General features: G+C 43.0%; 3 protein-coding genes across 4 annotated transcripts in view; all 3 read right to left on the bottom strand.

Moving 5' to 3' along the window:
- Positions 1 to 1,892: 1,892 nt before the first annotated feature.
- On the bottom strand, positions 1,893 to 7,922 carry sult2st3 (sulfotransferase family 2, cytosolic sulfotransferase 3). 2 transcript variants are annotated; one of them, XM_036539196.1, is made up of 6 exons: positions 7,735 to 7,922; positions 5,329 to 5,537; positions 4,846 to 4,972; positions 4,385 to 4,479; positions 3,966 to 4,146; positions 1,893 to 2,355 (listed from the first exon to the last, which is right to left on the bottom strand). In XM_036539196.1, exons 1-6 carry the CDS (start codon positions 7,871 to 7,873, stop codon positions 2,240 to 2,242), a joined length of 867 nt encoding a protein of 288 aa, XP_036395089.1. In that variant the 5' UTR covers positions 7,874 to 7,922; the 3' UTR covers positions 1,893 to 2,239. The 2 variants fall into 2 exon arrangements, with proteins under 2 accessions (XP_036395089.1, XP_036395090.1); XM_036539197.1 differs by lacking the exon at positions 7,735 to 7,922 and adding an exon at positions 6,990 to 7,391.
- A 2,360-nt stretch (positions 7,923 to 10,282) lies between these two features.
- On the bottom strand, positions 10,283 to 14,275 carry tmem147 (transmembrane protein 147). Its single transcript, XM_036539265.1, has 8 exons — positions 14,212 to 14,275; positions 13,692 to 13,810; positions 12,840 to 12,909; positions 12,377 to 12,442; positions 11,991 to 12,127; positions 11,376 to 11,460; positions 11,138 to 11,259; positions 10,283 to 10,943 (listed from the first exon to the last, which is right to left on the bottom strand). Exons 2-8 carry the CDS (start codon positions 13,766 to 13,768, stop codon positions 10,823 to 10,825), a joined length of 678 nt encoding a protein of 225 aa, XP_036395158.1. The 5' UTR covers positions 13,769 to 13,810; positions 14,212 to 14,275; the 3' UTR covers positions 10,283 to 10,822.
- A 3,219-nt stretch (positions 14,276 to 17,494) lies between these two features.
- The window catches only part of gapdhs (glyceraldehyde-3-phosphate dehydrogenase, spermatogenic), a 15,042-nt gene continuing 12,934 nt past the window's right edge, over positions 17,495 to 19,602 (bottom strand). Inside the window, exons 9-11 of the mRNA XM_036539889.1 lie at positions 18,708 to 18,870; positions 18,258 to 18,355; positions 17,495 to 17,919 (exon numbers count right to left, since the gene is read on the bottom strand). Of these exons, the coding sequence (XP_036395782.1) occupies positions 17,850 to 17,919; positions 18,258 to 18,355; positions 18,708 to 18,870 (331 nt within the window). The 3' untranslated portion in view covers positions 17,495 to 17,849. The remainder of the gene's footprint in view (positions 17,920 to 18,257; positions 18,356 to 18,707; positions 18,871 to 19,602) is intronic.

Here is a 19,602-nt window from a genome sequence, read left to right as displayed (position 1 = left end):
TTTAATGCCTGTGGTACCTGGTACCTTCCTTTTCTCTGTGGATAAATTAATGATATGGAAAATACTTGGAGTAATTGTATCTACTGCATCAGTTAAAAATCTAGCTGGAATACTACCTAGACCTGTACGTGGAATTTTACTTAGACCTGTAACTGGAACATTACCTAGACCTGTAGCTTGGTGATGGTTGAGATCCTTAAGCGTCTTGCAAGTTTCTGTAGATGCAAAAAGGTCCACATCACACCTATGACTTTCCAAAAGTTACCAACTATAGTTGTCAAAAATTAGTACCTCTATCTAAAATTGTGATTATTATGTATGGCATTAAAATGTAAACTTCTGACATTAAAATGTAAATTAAAATTTAACATGTTCCTTTAAAGATAACAAGCAATTAGTGCTTTATGAATGAACAGTGCTGGTACCATGCCAAAGGGACACTGTCCCGCAGCTGCTAATTGCTTTAGGTCTCATGTGAGGCCAGAACAATGCAGACCCTGTTTCCCAGCAGCACACTCACTGTGCACAAACAAGCCAGCACACTTTCTATCGTTACCTGCTGTGCAATCAGCTGCGGCCTGCCTTGTGTTTATCGTGTCACTGTAGTTACCTGCTGTGCAATCACATGTCCCCGCTGACATCTTCAGCTGCGTTTGCAGTGTTCTCTGTCCTGTCTGAGCGACGTCACTCCTCACAGACACAGTGCTCAGAGAATCTCGGTTATGAGCCCTGCACCTGCCCAGCTCACCTGAACGCTGCATCATGCTTCAGTTCCAACTAAGCCTCTGTGAGGCCCTGCCGTTGGCTACTGTTACTACTGTGGGGCTGGCCTTCCACAGTACACCCTCTCTACAAAGTACAAAGCCACACTGTCCAAGCCAGCTCTCCAGCATTAATACAGAGACAATAGAGTCAAACAAGCTCACAAAGACAGTACACAAACACACCAATGGGAGATGGAACGCTGGCAACATACTAACACATACACATGGGGTGAAACGGAGTGTACAGTGCATCCCACTAATGGTGCTTCCACCATGTCCACATGGGGTGAAACGGAGTGCACAGTGTATCCCACTAATGGTGCTTCCACCATGTCCACATGGGGTGAAACGGAGTGTACAGTGCATCCCACTAATGGTGCTCCCACCATGTCCATTTTTAGTGAAGAATAAGCTGAACCTCAAAAGAATTTGTCTGATCACTTTGGCAAGCTGAATCTCGCTGCTGTAAATGGTTGCATATGTACACTTCAATGTCCTTTATTTGTAATTTAATAGATTGGGTATGTTTGCTTACTCTACTTGTAGATGTAGATGTGCTTTACCTTTACTCTGTGCCACAGAGGTTTAGCCTGATTTAAATCAATAATTTTGCTGAGGCCAGTTATTATGGTGGAGACTCAGAAAAAGATACATGTTTCAGCAGTCACTGGTCACAGAGTATGGCCAGCAGAAGGCTGTATGGAGCTCAGTGCTTTAACAGGGAAACGGGGGTCTGCTGCTGGGGCACCAGGGTACCAGTCACCACTGTTGCTTAGAAACAATGGTAACTGGGTTCTCAGTAACACATGTTGTGTCTGATTAACTGCCATTATTTCACATGCATGTTATAATCTGCTTCTGCTTCCAAGACTGAGTAATACTTAAAGCAGTGGTTATGTGTTTACAGAACATGTGGCTGCAGGGTGGAGCTGGCATGGGCCTCAAGCCGCATAAGACCATAACCAGACCCCTCACCCTAAATGACCATTTTTCCTATCCTTTGGGCTTGGTGACCTGCGACCTGCATCATCTATGATGGTAATTCAATCTCCTCCTCCGGAAAGGTGCTGGAACAGGGGGCAGAACAGGCTCCCCGGACGGCCAATCATCACTCAGAGGCTGGCATTCGAAAGTAATAATGATTTAATTTGTAAAAGCTCATTAAAAGGTTAAAGCCTTAATCTGAAGGATCTGTCTGAGGCTGAAAAACAGATCCAAACACTTGTGTAAACGTCTTAAATGACAGAATAAAAACTGCAATTATCCTCTGAAGATACTTTGAGCTGCCAAAGCCAAGTAAGAAATATAGAAATATTGAGCATTAACTTCCAGATACATAGTTACTTTCATCTTAAACTTCTAGTTCAGATTAATATCTGAGCACTGTGACTTGTCAAAAAAGCATTAAGATTTTTTTTTTATTTTAGCTACATAAGATATCAGCTCTAACTGCTAATGGAGGTGCTCTGCTCCTTTCACTCCTTGTCCCAGGAGAACTGGAAGCTGCTTCCCTTCATCTCCTCTCTTACGATGGCAGAGAACCTGGCTTCCTGCTCAGGACTAAAATGGTTTCTCCAGTCCCCCACAATTCCTGAAACAAAAAAGAAAAGACTGTACTGCCACCAGGTAGATGTGAGAACAATGTTGTTTCATTCCATTCTGAGTACACAACAGTTACCTGTTAGGAGTGCTTCCCATCATACCTGTAGTACCTGCATCTGCAGGTAGAGTTTAGCCAGCTCAACCCTGGGGCCATTTCTCTCTCCCTTTGCTACCTGCTTTTTAGAGACCTTATTAAACCTGTATTAAATATTATGGAATGTTTCTGACATGCAAAATGTTTTGACACTTTTTTGTGTGCTTTCCATTACAGTGCATAATTTGATCATATTTTGCCTGTTATGCAAACTTGGGGAAATATCCCTCTCATGCAGACGGAGTTGAGTGAAAGGCTGGTTATCCAATGGGACGGTGAGTCTTATCCCCTTTTTAAAAGGAAAAGCTGAGATAATTAACAACATTAAACTGAGCTGGAAAGCAAAGTATGGTGTGATCTTATCATAACTGCATACCAACTACTCCTAAACTTCACAGAGGGGTATTTTCCTTTCCAAATAAACAAAAAGCAAAACATTCACATTGATTCAACACTTTGCACTTTTTAAAAAATGTAATATCTCACTCAACAAATTAGAGCTTCTCATAGCTGCTGATAAACACCCAGATGACAATGGCAACTGCTTGAAAAGGCAGGAAAACATAAGGAAATTATTTTCACATTATTTACAGCACCCATATAATTTAGTATGTTCCACATAAACAATGTGGAAGACATTTTTCAGATTCACACTGACATCATTTCAACAGGCATTTTTGAATTTTATGCTTGTATGTGCTACAATGATTGGCTTCAACATTTTCTCAATAGAGGTGCTTCTACTGGAGACCTTTCCTTTTTAAATGTTATTCAGAGGAGTTTTTATGTTGGAGAATGAACTTCTGGAACACACACTGCACCTCAGGGCCGCTGGCCTAAGTTCGCACACAGGTCTTCCAGCTCAGCTATGCATGTCATTGTTCTGACAGTCTAAAGTTTATATAGCACTGCGTCAAGCCTAGTCAGCGTGTCTCTCAAGACACTCAATGTCTCTCCTTCCATTACAAATCCTGGCAAGCTATTCCATGAATCTACATCTCTCTGAGAGGAAATGCACTTCTTTGTAACAGTATGAAATGTACTAATTACTACCTTTTTCTGCTGACAATATTAATATTAAAATATATTCTGCAGTCCTTTTTATTTATCACTTTAAAAATGTAAAAACCTCAATCAAATCTGTCCTGACTGCACATGTTTCTAGGCTAGACATACCAAGTGCCTTGAGTCTTTCTTCATAACTTACTTGTTTGATACAAAGAATTGCAGAGAGAACGTCATAAAACGAAGATCCTCTCTAAATGAGCAGATCCTCTGTAATACATTGATCATTAAATAAACAGGAATCTGAAAGTACAGATTATGGAAAGTTTTCAGCTACAGTTTAATTGAAAATTCTACACTTCACTGTGTATTTCCTGCACTGATTCTGTTTTCAATGGTCAGTTAGAGTATCAAAGAGCTCCCCTTACTCTGAAAATCAGAGCTCCCCTGATTAAATCAGGTCCTGCCAGTGACCCTCCTCCATGCTGATTGGCTCCTACCTTTCCTGAGGAATGGGGACTTGCTGCTGTCCATGATCTCCTGTGGTACCAGAGAGTAGTTGGACATGGCGTTGTTCTTCATACTGCTAAACTGGCAGTGACTGGCCACCTTCTCCAGGGCCTCTGGAGTCAGTTCTCGGCCCAGGAATCGTGCAAACTGGGACAAGACTCCCTTAAGGTCCTGTGGGAGAGCAGCTGTTAGTCCAGTGCTGAGGGAGAGCTGCATTCTGTCTGCATTTTTCAGGACTGCCCTGGAGGCCTGAGTATATTAAAGGCTGTGTTTGTTAACCTAATACAGCATGTGAAAGCTGGAATTCACACATAGCGGTGCTGAGCTGTGTTAGCTCCTGACACCAGAGCTTAGGGGACAGCTGGCGTGCCCATTTTCTGCAGTGCTCTTGCAGACTGGAGAGGCTCACCTGCACCATTTCTTCATATGTCACATAGAGAATCCTATCTTCAATATCAGGGTTTCTCCAGCTTTTCACATGATCTGTCCACTTTCCAAAAAGTACTGTAAACATAATGTCATTGGAAAGTTAAATCTCTTCACTTGGACATGCTATACAGCTATGCAGAATCTTAGACACATTCAGTATCTCCTTCTGAATAACTTGTGAGTGCCCGACCAACAGATTCAGACCAACCATCCGGCGTGTCTCCAGCTTTAAATACTGTACTGCTGAAAGTAAACCAACATATTAAAAGGGGAACATGAATAAAAGGCTAAAATATGCACAGTGAAGTTGTTTCCTTATGAATCAGTTCACAAAAATACCATTTTGCTCAGCCAGTTATCATTGCTATTCCTAATTACCAGGACCATGAAACAATGGTGGCAATGTATTCACCGACCCCTGCGACCCCCCCCATCCCTCACCCTGTCCTGAGAGAAATTTTTCCAGGAACTCGTCGAAGGTTCCAGGGTCATCGAGAAAACTAGCCATCTTGTGGAAGTGAAAGGATGACACTGCAATATCTTTGGGGTTACGGGTGACATAGATCACCTGTGTGAGAAAGTGAGTTTCAGTGAGGTGAGCAGATAACAATTTCCCATGTTATATGCTGCTAAAGTAGTTTTGTCACTTTCCAAGCAGAAACTTCACAGGATCCACACAAATCAACCTGGCTGGACGTTCCTATTCACTTTTGTTTGGGGCAACAGTTCATGAATAAACCTAAATTCAGTAAAAAGGTGGCAAAGTTGTAATTAATAATGTGAAGGCAAATACCTTGTTAGAAATTTTAGATGTTTTCCTATCTGGATGTGTGCAAGCAGGGCAGAAAATATAAAGATGTATATTCAGAGTAATTCTGACATAACCAGAACAGAGAGGGTGCTGTCCCAGCAGCAGGACCCCACCTTGGCCTTGGACTGGTAGAAAGACTGGGGCATGAGCCAGTAGGGTAAGTGGGACACTATGGCCCGTGGGGGGGGCTGGCTGTCCAGGATCAGAGCAGCCCGGGTCTCCTCCAGCCAGGGAACCCGGTCCCAGTTAGGAATGCTGTGTACGGGGGCCAGGTCCCCCCCATTCAGCACTAACGGCAGGATCTCCTGCATCCATGTTGTACCTGGAGGAAGGAGACATCAGTCACCACCATGGAGATGCCATCAGAAACCTGAGTTCCTGCCCGCTACTGTTTGTAGAATGTGGATGTGGCTGTAAAGCAAACTGTCCAACAGAGACAATCGATTGGAACTAAACGGCAGTAAATACAAAGCCATTCTGAGGGATCAGTTTCATTCTGTGGTGAAGCATTTCTGTACTGATGAGAGTGGTGTCTTCCAGGATAAAAATGCCCCCCATCCACAGGACAAGAGTGCAAGATTTGACAGCCATGAAAGCAATGTCAACCATTTGAAATGGTCATCTCAGTCACCAGATCTCAATGATGTTCCCTTCCACTTTGTGGTCTGAAATGCACTACTCTGATTATTTGAGGTGTCGAAATGCATGGATGGGTCAAAGTCCATAAGATGGACTGAGCAAAAGGAATTATAAAGTTGAAAAGCAGACAGGGCAACAGAGCATGAACTGATATAGTACCAGTGAATTCGGTTGTTTGAGGTCACCAACATAAAGTATAATTCTGAACTTTAATTTTAATCTACTGGTGCACCATTACAATGTGCTTACTAGCTAACCACCCAGCAACAGTTTGCACTGTTGCTGACTGTGCCACAGACCGTTTCTTACTCACTACCTAGTTGTCATTATACAAGATAGCTGGCAACAAATGCTATCTGTCTCGCTACATGAAATGTAATATTGTCAGAATCTATACGTTTCAGTTTTTGACTCTTACCGGGGCATATCAGGGAATACTGTCACAGCTGGAAAGCAAACTGACCAACAGAAACAACGGTTTTATAACACATGACAAATGACCGTGAGTCCTGGCACCATTTAACACTGTAGCAGTGTCCTTGTGCGCCCTGCGCATACTGTTACACGCCATGCCCGGCGCATTGCACCCCCAGACGGACCTCATTGCACCCCCCACTTGTCTCCTTATACTGTCTACATAGTATTTATGACTTTTTGTGCACCCCCGTGGATTGCAACAGCACCCCTCCGTATTTTCCTCCTGCCGCTGAGCCTGAAGTTACACCATACTGACGTGCATCTGCACCGCAGACAACTGCCTAACGAACAACGGCTTCTGCCGGAGACCACGACCCACATTACTACACCCCAATGAAGCAATGAGCTGTGGGGAAAGATGAACAGAGTGTGTGTTAAAACATCTTAAAACGCCAGTATTTGAACGCACATTCGTCCTTGTGTATTTTCGAATTAAAATTCGGCATTATATTAACTATATTAACTACCTGATGCCAATGTCATAACTTTCTTTTTGAACATCATTTCGCACGTACTTTATTCTCACACTGCATGCAACCTGACAGTAGCAGCTCGTGTGTTTGTGTTAGCACCGTGCAGATCTAAACCCTTGCCTTTGGTGCGCCATTTCCAAAACACTTAAAACGTTTACAAATAAACTCGCGTTAAACGTACTCACCAGACTTTGGATATGTAACTCCGAAAATGTCATCATCCCTAACCTGAAAGTCTGCGGCGTATTGCAAACTTTCACTTGAATGGCTGAGCTTGGGAACCAGAAGCCCTTTGAAGAGAATGTATTTTCCATCTGCCTGCATGCTGACCACGAATTACGGAGCGGATTTACGAGGCAAAGAAGGTTGTACTTGGCTAGATATGCCCGCAGTGTGTGGGTGTAGCTCGATTCGTGCGAAATTACGAAAATTGAGCGAACGAAAGAGTGGCAATCGACTATTGCCAAACGCCTTAAAAATCTATCTTTAGCCTTATAACAGCCAAGCTTTTTATGTGAAGAGTATACTGCAGAATTTGCAGTTTCACTTCAGTCGCTTTATATGCAACGGCACTCGTACACATCGTCATCAACATCACAGCCGGTTTTTTTTTTTTGGACATAAAATGCCTATTTCCTCACATTAGTTTCATATCCAGTTTATTTTTTGTAAATCGTGCCTTGTGCATATCAAATATCTAGCTACAGTTATTTGTTTCTCTTGCCTTTCATAGATAATAGATAATAATTTTATCATAAAATCGACTATGCAAATAAAAAAATAATAAAATGTGCTGATTCGCTGATGAAGATGTGGTTCGTTGGATAGCCAATAGTTAGCAGAGAACCCATTTTGTGTAAGAGCTCTGAGGAAATCATTGGATCAGGTCCATATACATGACATGAGTGGTGGAGCGTTTCCACAGCCTACCTGATTTGGGATAAGTGACTGCAAAGACATCCCCATCCTGCACCTGAAATGTCCTGGCATATTGCAGACTTTCTTCAGTATGGGCCAAAGTTGGTAACAACAGCCCATGGTAATTAAGGTACTTATCGCTAGTTGCCATAAAGTAGGTAAAGTTTTGCAGAGGGAAGGTGAAGATTGCCCAGATTGAGTTGGTGTGCCTGCTCTGGTGTTTATGTACACAGAGTTGTGACTATGGGAGGAGAGAGGGGGAGGAGACCAGACCAGGGCTGACAGGTAAAACTTGATTTCTGCAGTTTGATTTTGCACGCATTTTATTGTGCATCATATTGACTGCTTGGGTCTTCTTATGGATTCTTTTAATATTCATTGCTTTAATACACGGCGCTTGTGCTTTACCTTTCAGTTTGCTTTACTTCAGGCCCAGGGATTTCATTTAGATCACATCAAAATTTTGACCCTTTGATTCCATACTCAATACGTCAGCTGGAACTTATAAAACATCGCCATCTCTTCTGAATTTTGGACACTGGACTATTTGGAATGATTGAAACCATGACAGGGTTTTAAGCATTAAGGTTTGTTTTAACTTCTATCAGTAGTGGCGGCTGGTGAGCTGGAAACCGGGGAAGCCCGAACACTACCTTTAAATCTATCATTACTTTCAACCTGTTCCCCTTTATCCTCCTTGATTAACAATAAAACAGACAACTGACAGAATGATCGACACCAATCACGTAATTAAAATAAATGATTATGCTCTCTAAACAGCGCAGATTGTAGTTTGTGTGCTTGCGAAAGGTACAACGTGAGATTGTTTAACAAGGATGGCATTTATCGATTTAAATTACGTTTAAATGCTCATGACACATCACAGCTTTTGTGAGGTCTGTGTTCTGAACGTTATTGTTCATTGCACTCAACCTAACCAAAAAGTTCATTCTCAGTAATTTAAATCTATTTAACTAAATTTAGCTCCGTTTTGTAATTTGAATTTTGTAACACAAGAAAGCTATAATGTGAAACATTTAAGAGAAAGCTTTGGGATTACTTGCCACTTAATTATTCAAATTGCCATCTTTGTTAATTAAGCAATCTCATGCTGTAGCTTTCGCAATAGCACACAAATTTCAGACAATCTGCGGTGTTTCGTGAGCATAATCATTTATTCTCATTATGTGATTGGTCTCGATTATTCTGTTAATTATTTGTTTTATTGTTAATCAAGGAGGATAAAGGGGAACAGGATGAAAGTAATTATAGATTACTTTAAAGGTAGTGCCCGGGCTTCTCCTGTTTCCAGCTCACCAGCCGCCACTGACTTGTATTCTTTAAAGGAATTTTTTGTATAAAAATGGTGTACTTCTACATGTGCATCTACTGTGAACAATCTTGTAATTGTCCTGCCAGTTACAGGGCTGTGGGGGTGTAAGATTAGGATCAGGACTCACGGGATTCAGTGGGGGAAGTACAAACAGGAGGGGCTAAGCTGCCCTCCAGTGTACACTGTGTCACAGGGAAACCTGATATATGTGGGAGAAAACGGTGAATAAGAGCTTAGTAAATGCTTCATTGACTTAAATCCTCTGCTGTGGATTTATGTAAACATGTACTGCATATTTTTCAATTCTTACTCAAAATATTTTATCAGATACCAGTAAAGTCACGAAGTATGTGAACTTATTACAATAGTGACATTATATTAGATTTGTTTTGTTTTGCAGAGTATATAAAATATGTCAGAGAAAATAAAGAAATGGGATGTTTTTGTAGGAACGCCTGTTGTACATTGTCGCAAACAGCAAGTCACTGTGTGTAGTAGCGGGAGCAACGGGAATCTGCATGCTTTCACCTTATATAAACTCTGTTTTGATATTTCCATACAGAATGGAAAAGCTTCCTTCTTGAGTTATTTCATAACAGTGTATACAACAACAGTGTCCTCCCTGTTAGGGTACCAGTCCCAGTCTAATTTCACCGTCTTCTCCAGGCTCTGTGGTTGCAGATTGATCTGGGGCAGCTTCTAATGTCCGGTGCTGTTAATGTATATTAGCACACTTTGCAGTGACTTGCACACTGTGCTGCTGTCCGCTTGATTTGCGTCATGCCAGTTTATTCGGTTTATTATCTATGTACGCTCCTACCATGGACCACTGCCACGCCCCAGTTCGGATCAACACCCCATTTTAAACCATTGGTCAGGAGGTAGCAAGCAGAGCCTCACTGTTGTAGAGTTCTAATAAAATGAAATCCACCACACAGAATAGCTTCCTGGCACCACCAGTTTGTTAAACACCAGTCGAAACCGTAAATGGCCGATTCTATGCCCCACACATCTGTAAAGCTGTGAAAGGTTCCATTAAATGTTGACCACAGATGAAAACAAGGATAGTAAATCGTTGGTCCTAAATGCATATATTTCTATGTGCATTTATAAATGCACATAGAAACTTCTTATAACATATTCAGGTGCTGAAAAATTATTTGGTTTTTCAAATATGTGGATCATCAAGTTATTTTTCACTTATTTAATGTATGTTACTTGGACACCCAGTTTTACAGTTTACAGCATATTTGTGTATAAAGAAATGAATTTACTTTTATTTTACTGTATAATAAACCTCTTACATGCCACATCCTGTACGAAGCTGTTGCTGCTCAAACAGACAGCCTCAGAAGCCTAAAAATGAGGACACACATTACTGCCTTTATGTCCCTCCTTAGGGAGGCAAAGCTTAAACAGGAGGATCATTCCAGCTCAAGTAAGACCAGTTTAACCCCATTCATGTGTATAAGGTGAATTTTTACATCAGTCTTGAGCAGTGGCCAGTTACAGCACCTACAGCCAGCATCCTGAATGGCTGAATGGGAGTGGGCTGAGACACACTGCCTCAAGAGCTACATTCTTTAAATAAAAACAGAAAGTTTCTCCTCAATGGTGCTCCAACTCAATACAAAAATTAAATAACATTCTTAGCAATTCACTACAAATAAGATAATGGCTGTTTTGGTCGATGTTTTAAATGTGAGAAACACAAGCTTTTGTAATATATCCCAGTGGCCTTTCTCTCTGAGGACGGAGGCGAGTGTCTCAGTTGCTGTGTACGAGTGTGATGAAGAGGAGGAGGGAGCAGAGAGAGATGGCTCCTGTCAGTACGGCCTTCACCAAGAGAGACGTCCAGCTGCCCAGCATAAAGACATGGACAAACAACCTGAAATGATGGAGGGAGAAAGATGTAGCAACGCAATTCCAAACTGCATACAGATATTTACTGCTGTTCACATGGGGCACAAGCATGGGCTGATGCAGCAGGGAGACCATACAGGGATACACATATATCATTTACAATACAGGTAATATATTCTATCGACAATACATGCAGAGAGTTGTGGGTGTGACACTCACTCCATCAGAAAGGCTTTGTAGACACATAGGCCCAGGAGCAGGGTGACAGGCAGGCGGAAAGCCTTCGGGAGGTCGTAGCGAGTGAACATCCAAACCACAGCTGCCATGGCGATGTAATGCACCTGCATGGGTGCATAAAACAACCTCACTTTGACAAGCAAATCCCCTTTCAACCAACCTATTTGCTTGAGCAGAAATCCTTCCTCAGGAAAAGCTTTGTCTTGAACAGATGACTCACCAGGCTGATGTTGGAGTCAAAGCTCATTTGAATGTACTTCCAGTCAAACTCGATCCCTCGTGCACCAACCCAAAGAGGAATACACCTGTCAGCGAGAGCAGGATAAGAGGTGGAATTTTCTCCACATGAAGCCTGAGTATCTATCAGAGTCACGTGAGGATAGCCCATCTTAACATAACCCATTATGAGCCTGCTGTAGGGACTGTGGTATACCCAATGAAACCAACAGTGCTAAATGAACTTCAGATGATACACAGGAGTGTGTGGATCTCAGGTTATATTAGTGCTGTGCTCCATCTGTGCTGCTATGAATAAGACTGCAATTTACACAGTGTATAAATAAGGCAGAAGAACAGTGGTACACATGACAGCATCCTCCATAACACAATTTAATTAGTATCACAGAACAGCAATACGCTACAATCTGTCGTACTATACTGTGTGTGCATAGTGAGGGCGACGACATAAAATGCCCTGAATACAGAAGTGGTACAATATCAATCCCAGAGTGCAGCAGCAGTTAGGAGCCGGTGAGGCTGTGAGTGTTAGCGGCAGTAGAGGAGACTCTGGCTGATGGAGCCTGGTTTCCACCACTCGCTCCCTGCATGCCGATACCTGGACATGACCAGCTCTGCTGTGGCCCAGCCCATGGCTGCTACCATGATCTTGTACTCCCCCTTCCCAGCATTCCTGGACATGACCAGATGGAGGCCCAGCAGATCTGCCAGGTCCACTGTGGCCTTCATGAACTCCTGCAACAGAGAAAGAGAGAGAAGAGTCCCATGAGCAATACACACAGAAGGAGAGAGAGAAGGGCTGAGCAGGCCAGTTTAACAGCCAGGTATGGAATGGGATCTGAGAAATATGGTGGATGACTACATGGACTGAAGCACTTTGTCACCTTGGAAAAAATGAGTGAGGAGAAATAACTGCTGATTTAGTTCCTAAAACAAGTTTTATGATGTTCCCTCTCAACACATCAGGCTGACACTCCCACTTACCCCAACAAAGTCATACACACCAGCCCCGCCCTCCCACGTGGGGAAAAAAGTGGCCAGGAACAGCATCTAGAATGAAGAACAACGCAACAACCACACAGGTGTGGCCTGAGGTGAATGCATCTTAAACAGGGAGAATGCATCTGGAAACAGGAACACCTGAGAGGAGGAAAGTGTGAGAGGGAGACACAGACACTTCATTTACCCCTGTGCTGGAGACAGTGGAGCAACAGCTGTGTGGTGGTAAATTACCAGGAAATGTGAAAAGTGTTAAATTAGACTAAGGGAAATAAAGACAGAGGAAGACTGGACAGCACGCAGCAGTGATGAGAGCATCACTGCCATCCTCCGACGGCTCCGTCTGCTCCGTGCTCTTATCCTATCATTTGCTTCAATTTCATTTTCTGTATAAAACTAACAGTGAAACATGAAACACATGTAGACAAATAAGACAGGGGAATCTTACCTTGCAGAGCTGTACAAATAGGTATGTAGCCCCAGCCTGTACACATCTCCAAAAAGCATTGTACTCTGATCTATTGGGAAAAAGATAATTGAGTTACACTAGCATCATTTACTCATTACATTATTGTTATTTACAGATCGCTTTATTAGATGCAGGTCGCTCTGCATAAACACATCTGCTAAACTACAATAATGCAGTGTAATAAACATATTTCTCTCATTTTAGGTAGATATAAGGTGTATGTTATATATGGTTATATGTCCAAAACACATCAAAATTTGTCTTCCCATTTGTTGAAACTGATCATACAAATACACTGAAAACAGGCCCAGTCTTCTGTTCTTGCACTATGTTGGAGTGTTTATTTGATGTTTAACTGGACACTTTAACATAAGGTATGTCATGAAATGTTAATTTAGAAATATTACTAAATACTTTCACGTTGCAGAAATAAAAAAAAACTCAACCATATGCTGGTGTTTTAATCTTTTTAATTTACATTATAGGTGATAATTTTTGCTCCTTTTGGAAAGTTGCCCAGATTACGTGAGTCTTACCCGAACGTACACATTGTGAAAGCACAAAGACAAATTATTCTGACCCTCTTATCGTGCATGTGTCTCCATGACGGGAGTCTGCGCAGTGACTCCTGCCCCGGCAGGTACCTACATGAGCTCCACCGGCTAGGTAGATAGCTGATAAATAACATAACTGACACGCAGCAGTTTAAATTTTATGTAGTTCCTCCGCTGTATGCATATGGGCATGTAAAGTGCTGTATCAGGCAGGGTTATTATTATTATTATTATTATTATTATAAACTAACTAGCTATGAGCTATCGTAATACTCACAGCCCGCTGCATTTGTAGGTGATGAAGTAGGGGAAATATGCCAGCGCAAAACAGTTTCCGAAATGAAAAAGTGTCATTTTTCCACAAGTCCAGTAACGACGCCGATGCTTCTCGCGAACCTGTCAATCGGATCACGGACATTAGAGACATTTCAGCCGCTGTCTGTCAAAGTATGGAAAGCAGCTAACGTTAGCATAATCAAACACCACGTTAGCTAACGTTAGCATAATCGATCACGTTACGATTTAACTAAAGTAGGTCAGTCATTGCATCCAATTAGCTATGTAGCTAGAAGCTAGTTTGGAATGCTCGTATCCTACACAGTTAGCTACACCACATGAAAAGCTAGCTAGCTAATTAGCGAGCCAGATAACTATCATCCGGTAAAGTACAACATCTCACACCATATTAATTTATTACTTGAAATCACTTTAACCATTCAAAGCTTTGTGCTTTTATTTCACATATTATTGTTTTATTCAAAAACATATGTTAATTTATCTTGAAACTGACAACTTACTCTCGACTTCTCGTTCCGTTCCTGACTGGGATTTTGTCCCACACTTTAATGGGTCCGGTCGCATTACAGAGAAAGCGGTACACGACAGCCAAAGTTCCGCCTGCAAGCCACCGAGGACTGTCAGTTTCTTTTACATATTTCTAACGTGCGGCACAAAACGGAAGCAATACGTTTTAACATTTAACGCAAAATGTAAGATGCTAACTTCAGAAAAGACATATTTAACATTCAGTAAATAACAGTTGGGATTATAATGCAGCCCAAATGCGCTGGCTTCCTGGGGAAACAATAAAGCAAGGAGAATCAAGCCAATACAATCGACATTAATTATGCTCTTTCACAGTCTGGAAAGATGTCATGAGGTCCCATGGTTCGAGAAAGACTAAATGCAGGCATGCTGATTGTGATCTTGTGACCTGAATTTTAATGTAACAGTCCATGTCAGGTTTTTACAACTGAATGACAGATGGTAAGATCACTGTTTTTCGTGGCTGTCATTATCGTAACCGATAAAGGAGAGCTGGCTGATTCAGCCTGAACATGCAGTCAGCTGTAGGTTTCCCTTTGTCTACAGGAAGACAATGTACCTTTAACTTTATTGACATTTGCAAAGACGCCCAAGGAAGCTCACACTGACACATCATCATGTTATAGAATCTGACCTTTGGGCAGGTAGCAGGTCTATTAGGGTGACCATACGTCCTCTTTTTCCTGGACATGTCCTCGTTTTGGGACCTAAAACATGTGCCTCTAAACAAGGACGTGTACGGGAAAAAGCGGATGTATGGTCACCCTAGGTCTATGAGAGTAAGGTCAGAGCCCAGGGGACAGACTGAATGTACTGACAAATGTGCTAGACCTCTATATGCAAAGGGAAGAATGTTACACCATTCACAGTGAACACAGCAAGGAGTTTACTGCATGAAAAATGCCTACCAGACACGGCACATCACTGTAAGAGAGCCAACACAATTGTCCTGGAACAGTCAAAAAGTGTGTCAGACCACTTAGCTCTTCAATCCACTGACTGGTCCTGATGATAGACCGCAAAATTTCACAGTCAGTATGAAGTGTCTGGGTGCTTCAACCAGTTTCTGTGTGGTACGCTACAGCACACAGACTCCATCATAAAATCCACCATGCTTAAACACTTTTTAAACACCACACTTCTACTATTCATGCAGACACACTGAAAAGGCAGATCTCAGTTACAGAACTGATTTAAGCTCTTAGAAGTGTCTGTTCATGTGTCATTGTTAAAGCTGCGAGACTTGTGGTTGGATTCTGCAGTAAAGAGTGCAAGTGTCTGTAATGCATTCCACTGAGTAAATATCAGCCACGATATTGGATGGGGGTGTGGCTTTTAAGGGTGCCTTGTACCGCCCATTTTCGCAGACAGACACACATAAATTCAACCTTAATACCTAAAACTGCTTGCAGTCATAGTACCCTGCAGCTCTGATCGGTCTGGGTGCTGGAGGATGCTGCACACTGAAAACTCGCCCTGCTTGGCTGTGTCCCATACTGCCCCCCCCCCCCCCCCCCCCAACTCACCATCCGCCACCATGCTGAGCATGTTCCAGTTCTCTAGCAGGTGAGTGGGCGGTGATTAGTTGGACAAGCTTGCTACTTACAGAGGAGTATTAGCACCAGATATTATGGTACGCTGGCTGGAAATTTATCTAGCTACGACAGTCTAGATTACACAGAAATCAGAACTTTGTCTGTGGGCAACAGGTGGCAGCCGGGGACCAGCAACCAAAGCAAACATAGCAGGGAATTTCCTCACAGAGATCCTGTCACAGAATGCCTCTGGTACTACTGTGTAGGGATGGACAGTGACCCAAAATGTCATGACCCCCATCCCTCCCTAGTTGTTATGGTACTTAAATCTTTTCTTAGTATGCTTTAGTATGATGATTATTACTATTGCACTTAGACACTAGCTGTTATGTAGCACCTATTTTGCATTCAGTAGTCACATTCAGACCAGTCAATCAGTGATCCTATTTCAGGAAAGAGCACTGGCACACCTTTAAATCAAAAGCAATGAGAAATGATAAGGCAGCTAAGAATATCTATTAATAATGTGTGTATTAATATAAGCTTCTGAGGCTGCCTATCTTCAATCCTTTTTCAAAGGGCCTCTGAGGAGATGCCATTAGTAGCCACTAGATGTCACTTTTCATTCCTCCGCCATTTTGAAGGAGAGCCTAATCTTTACTTGCCAGTCTTCCTTTCAGTAATGGAGTCTTGTGGTATATTCCATGAGAAATGATTCCTTGCGTTGCTTCCTGGATTCCTCTGTGACGTGCAAAGGGTAGATGAGGAAGAGATGCAGAGTGAAGGAGGAGGTGCTTAACACAATGAGGGAAGCGAACCTTGCTTAACTTTTTTAATTCCTTATGCAATTTTAGCAGGACTCCGCCCTGTTCAGGATGTTTTAGCATGGGGAGTACAGAATGGGTTAATTTGCCTATTTTGCTGGAAAAATTGTTCGTCCTTAAAATGAAATTCTTCTATGAAATCCAGTTTATACAGTTTTTAAGGAAAATGTAAAATATTACATCACCTCTTTATGAACTATTCAGAACAAAAAATCTGTAAGATGTGTGCAGTTGTCAGAGAAGTTTGCGTTGAGAATTGTTGCAGTATCCCGCTGGCTGCTTATAGCATGTTGGAGACGTTTTTGCAGACTGCAAGGAATGTGTGACGTGTGAGGTGAGGCGACGTGTGCTTCTTGCACACTCCCTCCACATGATGCACATCCATGTGTCCTCCACAGTCCAGCACACGTCCCTCTCCACCCACACCTCCTGTGGAAGGGGACCCGTCCTTAAGGAGGCCAACGATCCACTTCCAGGTTGCAGGAATCGAGTGAAATCGAGCGAATCGAGTGATTTAACCCTTTGGAATACAGATGTGGTATAGCACCACATTTGTCTGGTGTTATATTCATACTTCTCAGGGGCAAAGGTCACTACTACTTGACTACAGCAATCATTCTAAATTTTTAATGGATATGTAAACATGTAGGAAAACATTTTGTTATAAGCAACATGTGGTTATTCTGTGACTTGGTTTGTCATTATTTCATTTCAGATGTTACATTCTTTGCCTATTGACCACTCACCTGAGTGTACATATAGTCTATTCACAGCAGCTGTGGAGAATCAACCAGTCAACCAATCAACCAACTGCACCCAGTTTTTTTAGAATGAGCGTAAAAATAAATACAATTACAAAAATTCAACCCATTCAGATTCAAGCAAACAAAACACCATTTGTGTGTTAAGACTTTAATTCATTAACTTTTTAAGCTCAGTTACACTTGCGTGTTTTTCTCCCTTACTTTTAAGTAATTCTTTAACACCAATATAACATAGTTACACCCAATATGGAAACATCTACGACAATGCTTTGGGGCGACGCAGACAAATACTGTCAAGCCAAAAATCGCCTCCAGTTCGGGCTTTCATAAAGGAAAAACAAACACTCGTACACACAGACTACTACAGACACTAGCTGGTCTTGTAGAGGGGGTGCTAAGGAGTGACTTGGCTATGAAGAATGTGGGAGTGTGTAGAGGGACGGGGGTCTCTCTGAGCTGCTGTGTTTTTGGGACGAGAGCAGGAGTTTTACTCCTTGGAATGCATGTACAGGAGCAGGTCAGCCACACGGTTGCTGTAGCCATACTCGTTGTCATACCTGCAGAGGAAAGCAGAGGAAAGCAGAGATTCACACACGACCAATAAAAAGAAGACAAGACCAGAGGAGGAGATTTAGACTGCCACTGTTGAGCTGAGTGATTCTTCTAACTCTGACGTACCTTGTGTATATACAGCTGTGTGTGAGATGTAGTGATGTAACCATCTAGTCAAAACTTTCCTGATGTAACTATGAAGAGTAGCTTTCTCTTCAGAGTATTACAACAGGTGCTTAATAAATTCATTCACACTGGAAGCCTTTTTAATGTCCAGCACCAGTGCAAGTCTACAGATGTTCTTGTGTTCTTGTAAACAGGATTGTAAACCGGACAAGCTTACCAGGAAATGAGTTTGACGAAGTTGTCATTGAGGGAGATGCCTGCACCAGCATCGAAGATGGAGGAGTGGGCGTCGCCAATGAAGTCGGAGGAGACAACCTGCAGAACACAGACACATGCACTGTGACATCACTTCCTGTTCTTAGAGCGGTTATAAACAGATGATTTCAGCATTTTATTACTCAAAGCTCATACCAAACCCATGGAATGCTATTGTGTAAATGGGGACCAGGGGCTGTGACCAGGTCTTTCAGCTCTGGCATCGACAGAAATGCTGGGTAGGATTTGTTCCAAGTGGGAAACCTGAATGTCATAGCTCCCCTTGGAGATTTCATTACTGTGGAATGCTGCACAGGGACCCAAGCTTCTTCCCTGTGCAGCAGGACATACATGCAGCTACACCATACTGTGCCCCTGCAACACCCCTCCCTCCCCACCCTCCTCCACTCACAGAGTCTTCCGTGTATCCCAGAATGCCTTTCATGGGCCCATGGGCAGCCTTCTTTACAGCCTCCTTGATCTCTCCGTAGCTGGCAGGGCGGGAGAGGCGGCAGGTGAGGTCCACCACTGACACGTCAGCGACGGGCACTCGGAAGGCCATGCCTGTCAGCTTGCTGCAGGAGAGAGGAGAGAGGGAGAGAGAGAGGAGTAAGGAGAGAGGAGAGAGGGAGAGAGAGAGGAGTAAGGAGAGAGGTGAGAGAGGAGAGAGAGAGGAGTAAGGAGAGAGGTGAGAGAGGAGAGAGAGAGGAGTAAGGAGAGAGGTGAGAGAGGAGAGAGGGAGAGAGGAGAGAGAGAGGAGTAAGGAGAGAGGTGAGAGAGGGAGAGAGAGGAGTAAGGAGAGAGGAGAGAGGGAGAGAGGAGTAAGGAGAGAGGTGAGAGGGAGAGAGAGGAGTAAGGAGAGAGGAGAGAGGGAGAGAGGAGTAAGGAGAGAGGTGAGAGGGAGAGAGAGAGGAGTAAGGAGAGAGGTGAGAGGGAGAGAGAGAGGAGTAAGGAGAGAGGTGAGAGAGAGAGAGGAGAAAGGAGAGAGGAGAGAGGAGAGAGAGAGAGGAGAAAGGAGAGATGTGAGAGGGAGAGAGAGAGGAGTAAGGAGAGAGGTGAGAGAGAGAGAGGAGTAAGGAGAGAGGTGAGAGAGAGAGAGGAAAAAGGAGAGAGGTGAGAGAGAGAGAGGAGTAAGGAGATAGGTGAGAGAGGAGAGAGAGAGAGGAGTAAGGAGAGAGGTGAGAGAGGAGAGAGAGAGGAGAAAGGAGAGAGGTGAGAGAGGAGAAAGATGAGAGAGAGAGGCAGGAGAAAGAGAGAGGAGAGAGGTCAGCAGGCCCCCTGATCATCATGGAGACCCCCAGCACCCC

This window comes from Megalops cyprinoides, chromosome 10 (assembly GCF_013368585.1).
Source record: "Megalops cyprinoides isolate fMegCyp1 chromosome 10, fMegCyp1.pri, whole genome shotgun sequence".
Classification (NCBI taxonomy): Eukaryota; Metazoa; Chordata; class Actinopteri; order Elopiformes; family Megalopidae; genus Megalops; species Megalops cyprinoides.
Note: the sequence above shows the minus strand (reverse complement) of the source record. Positions and strands in the feature narration are given on the sequence as shown.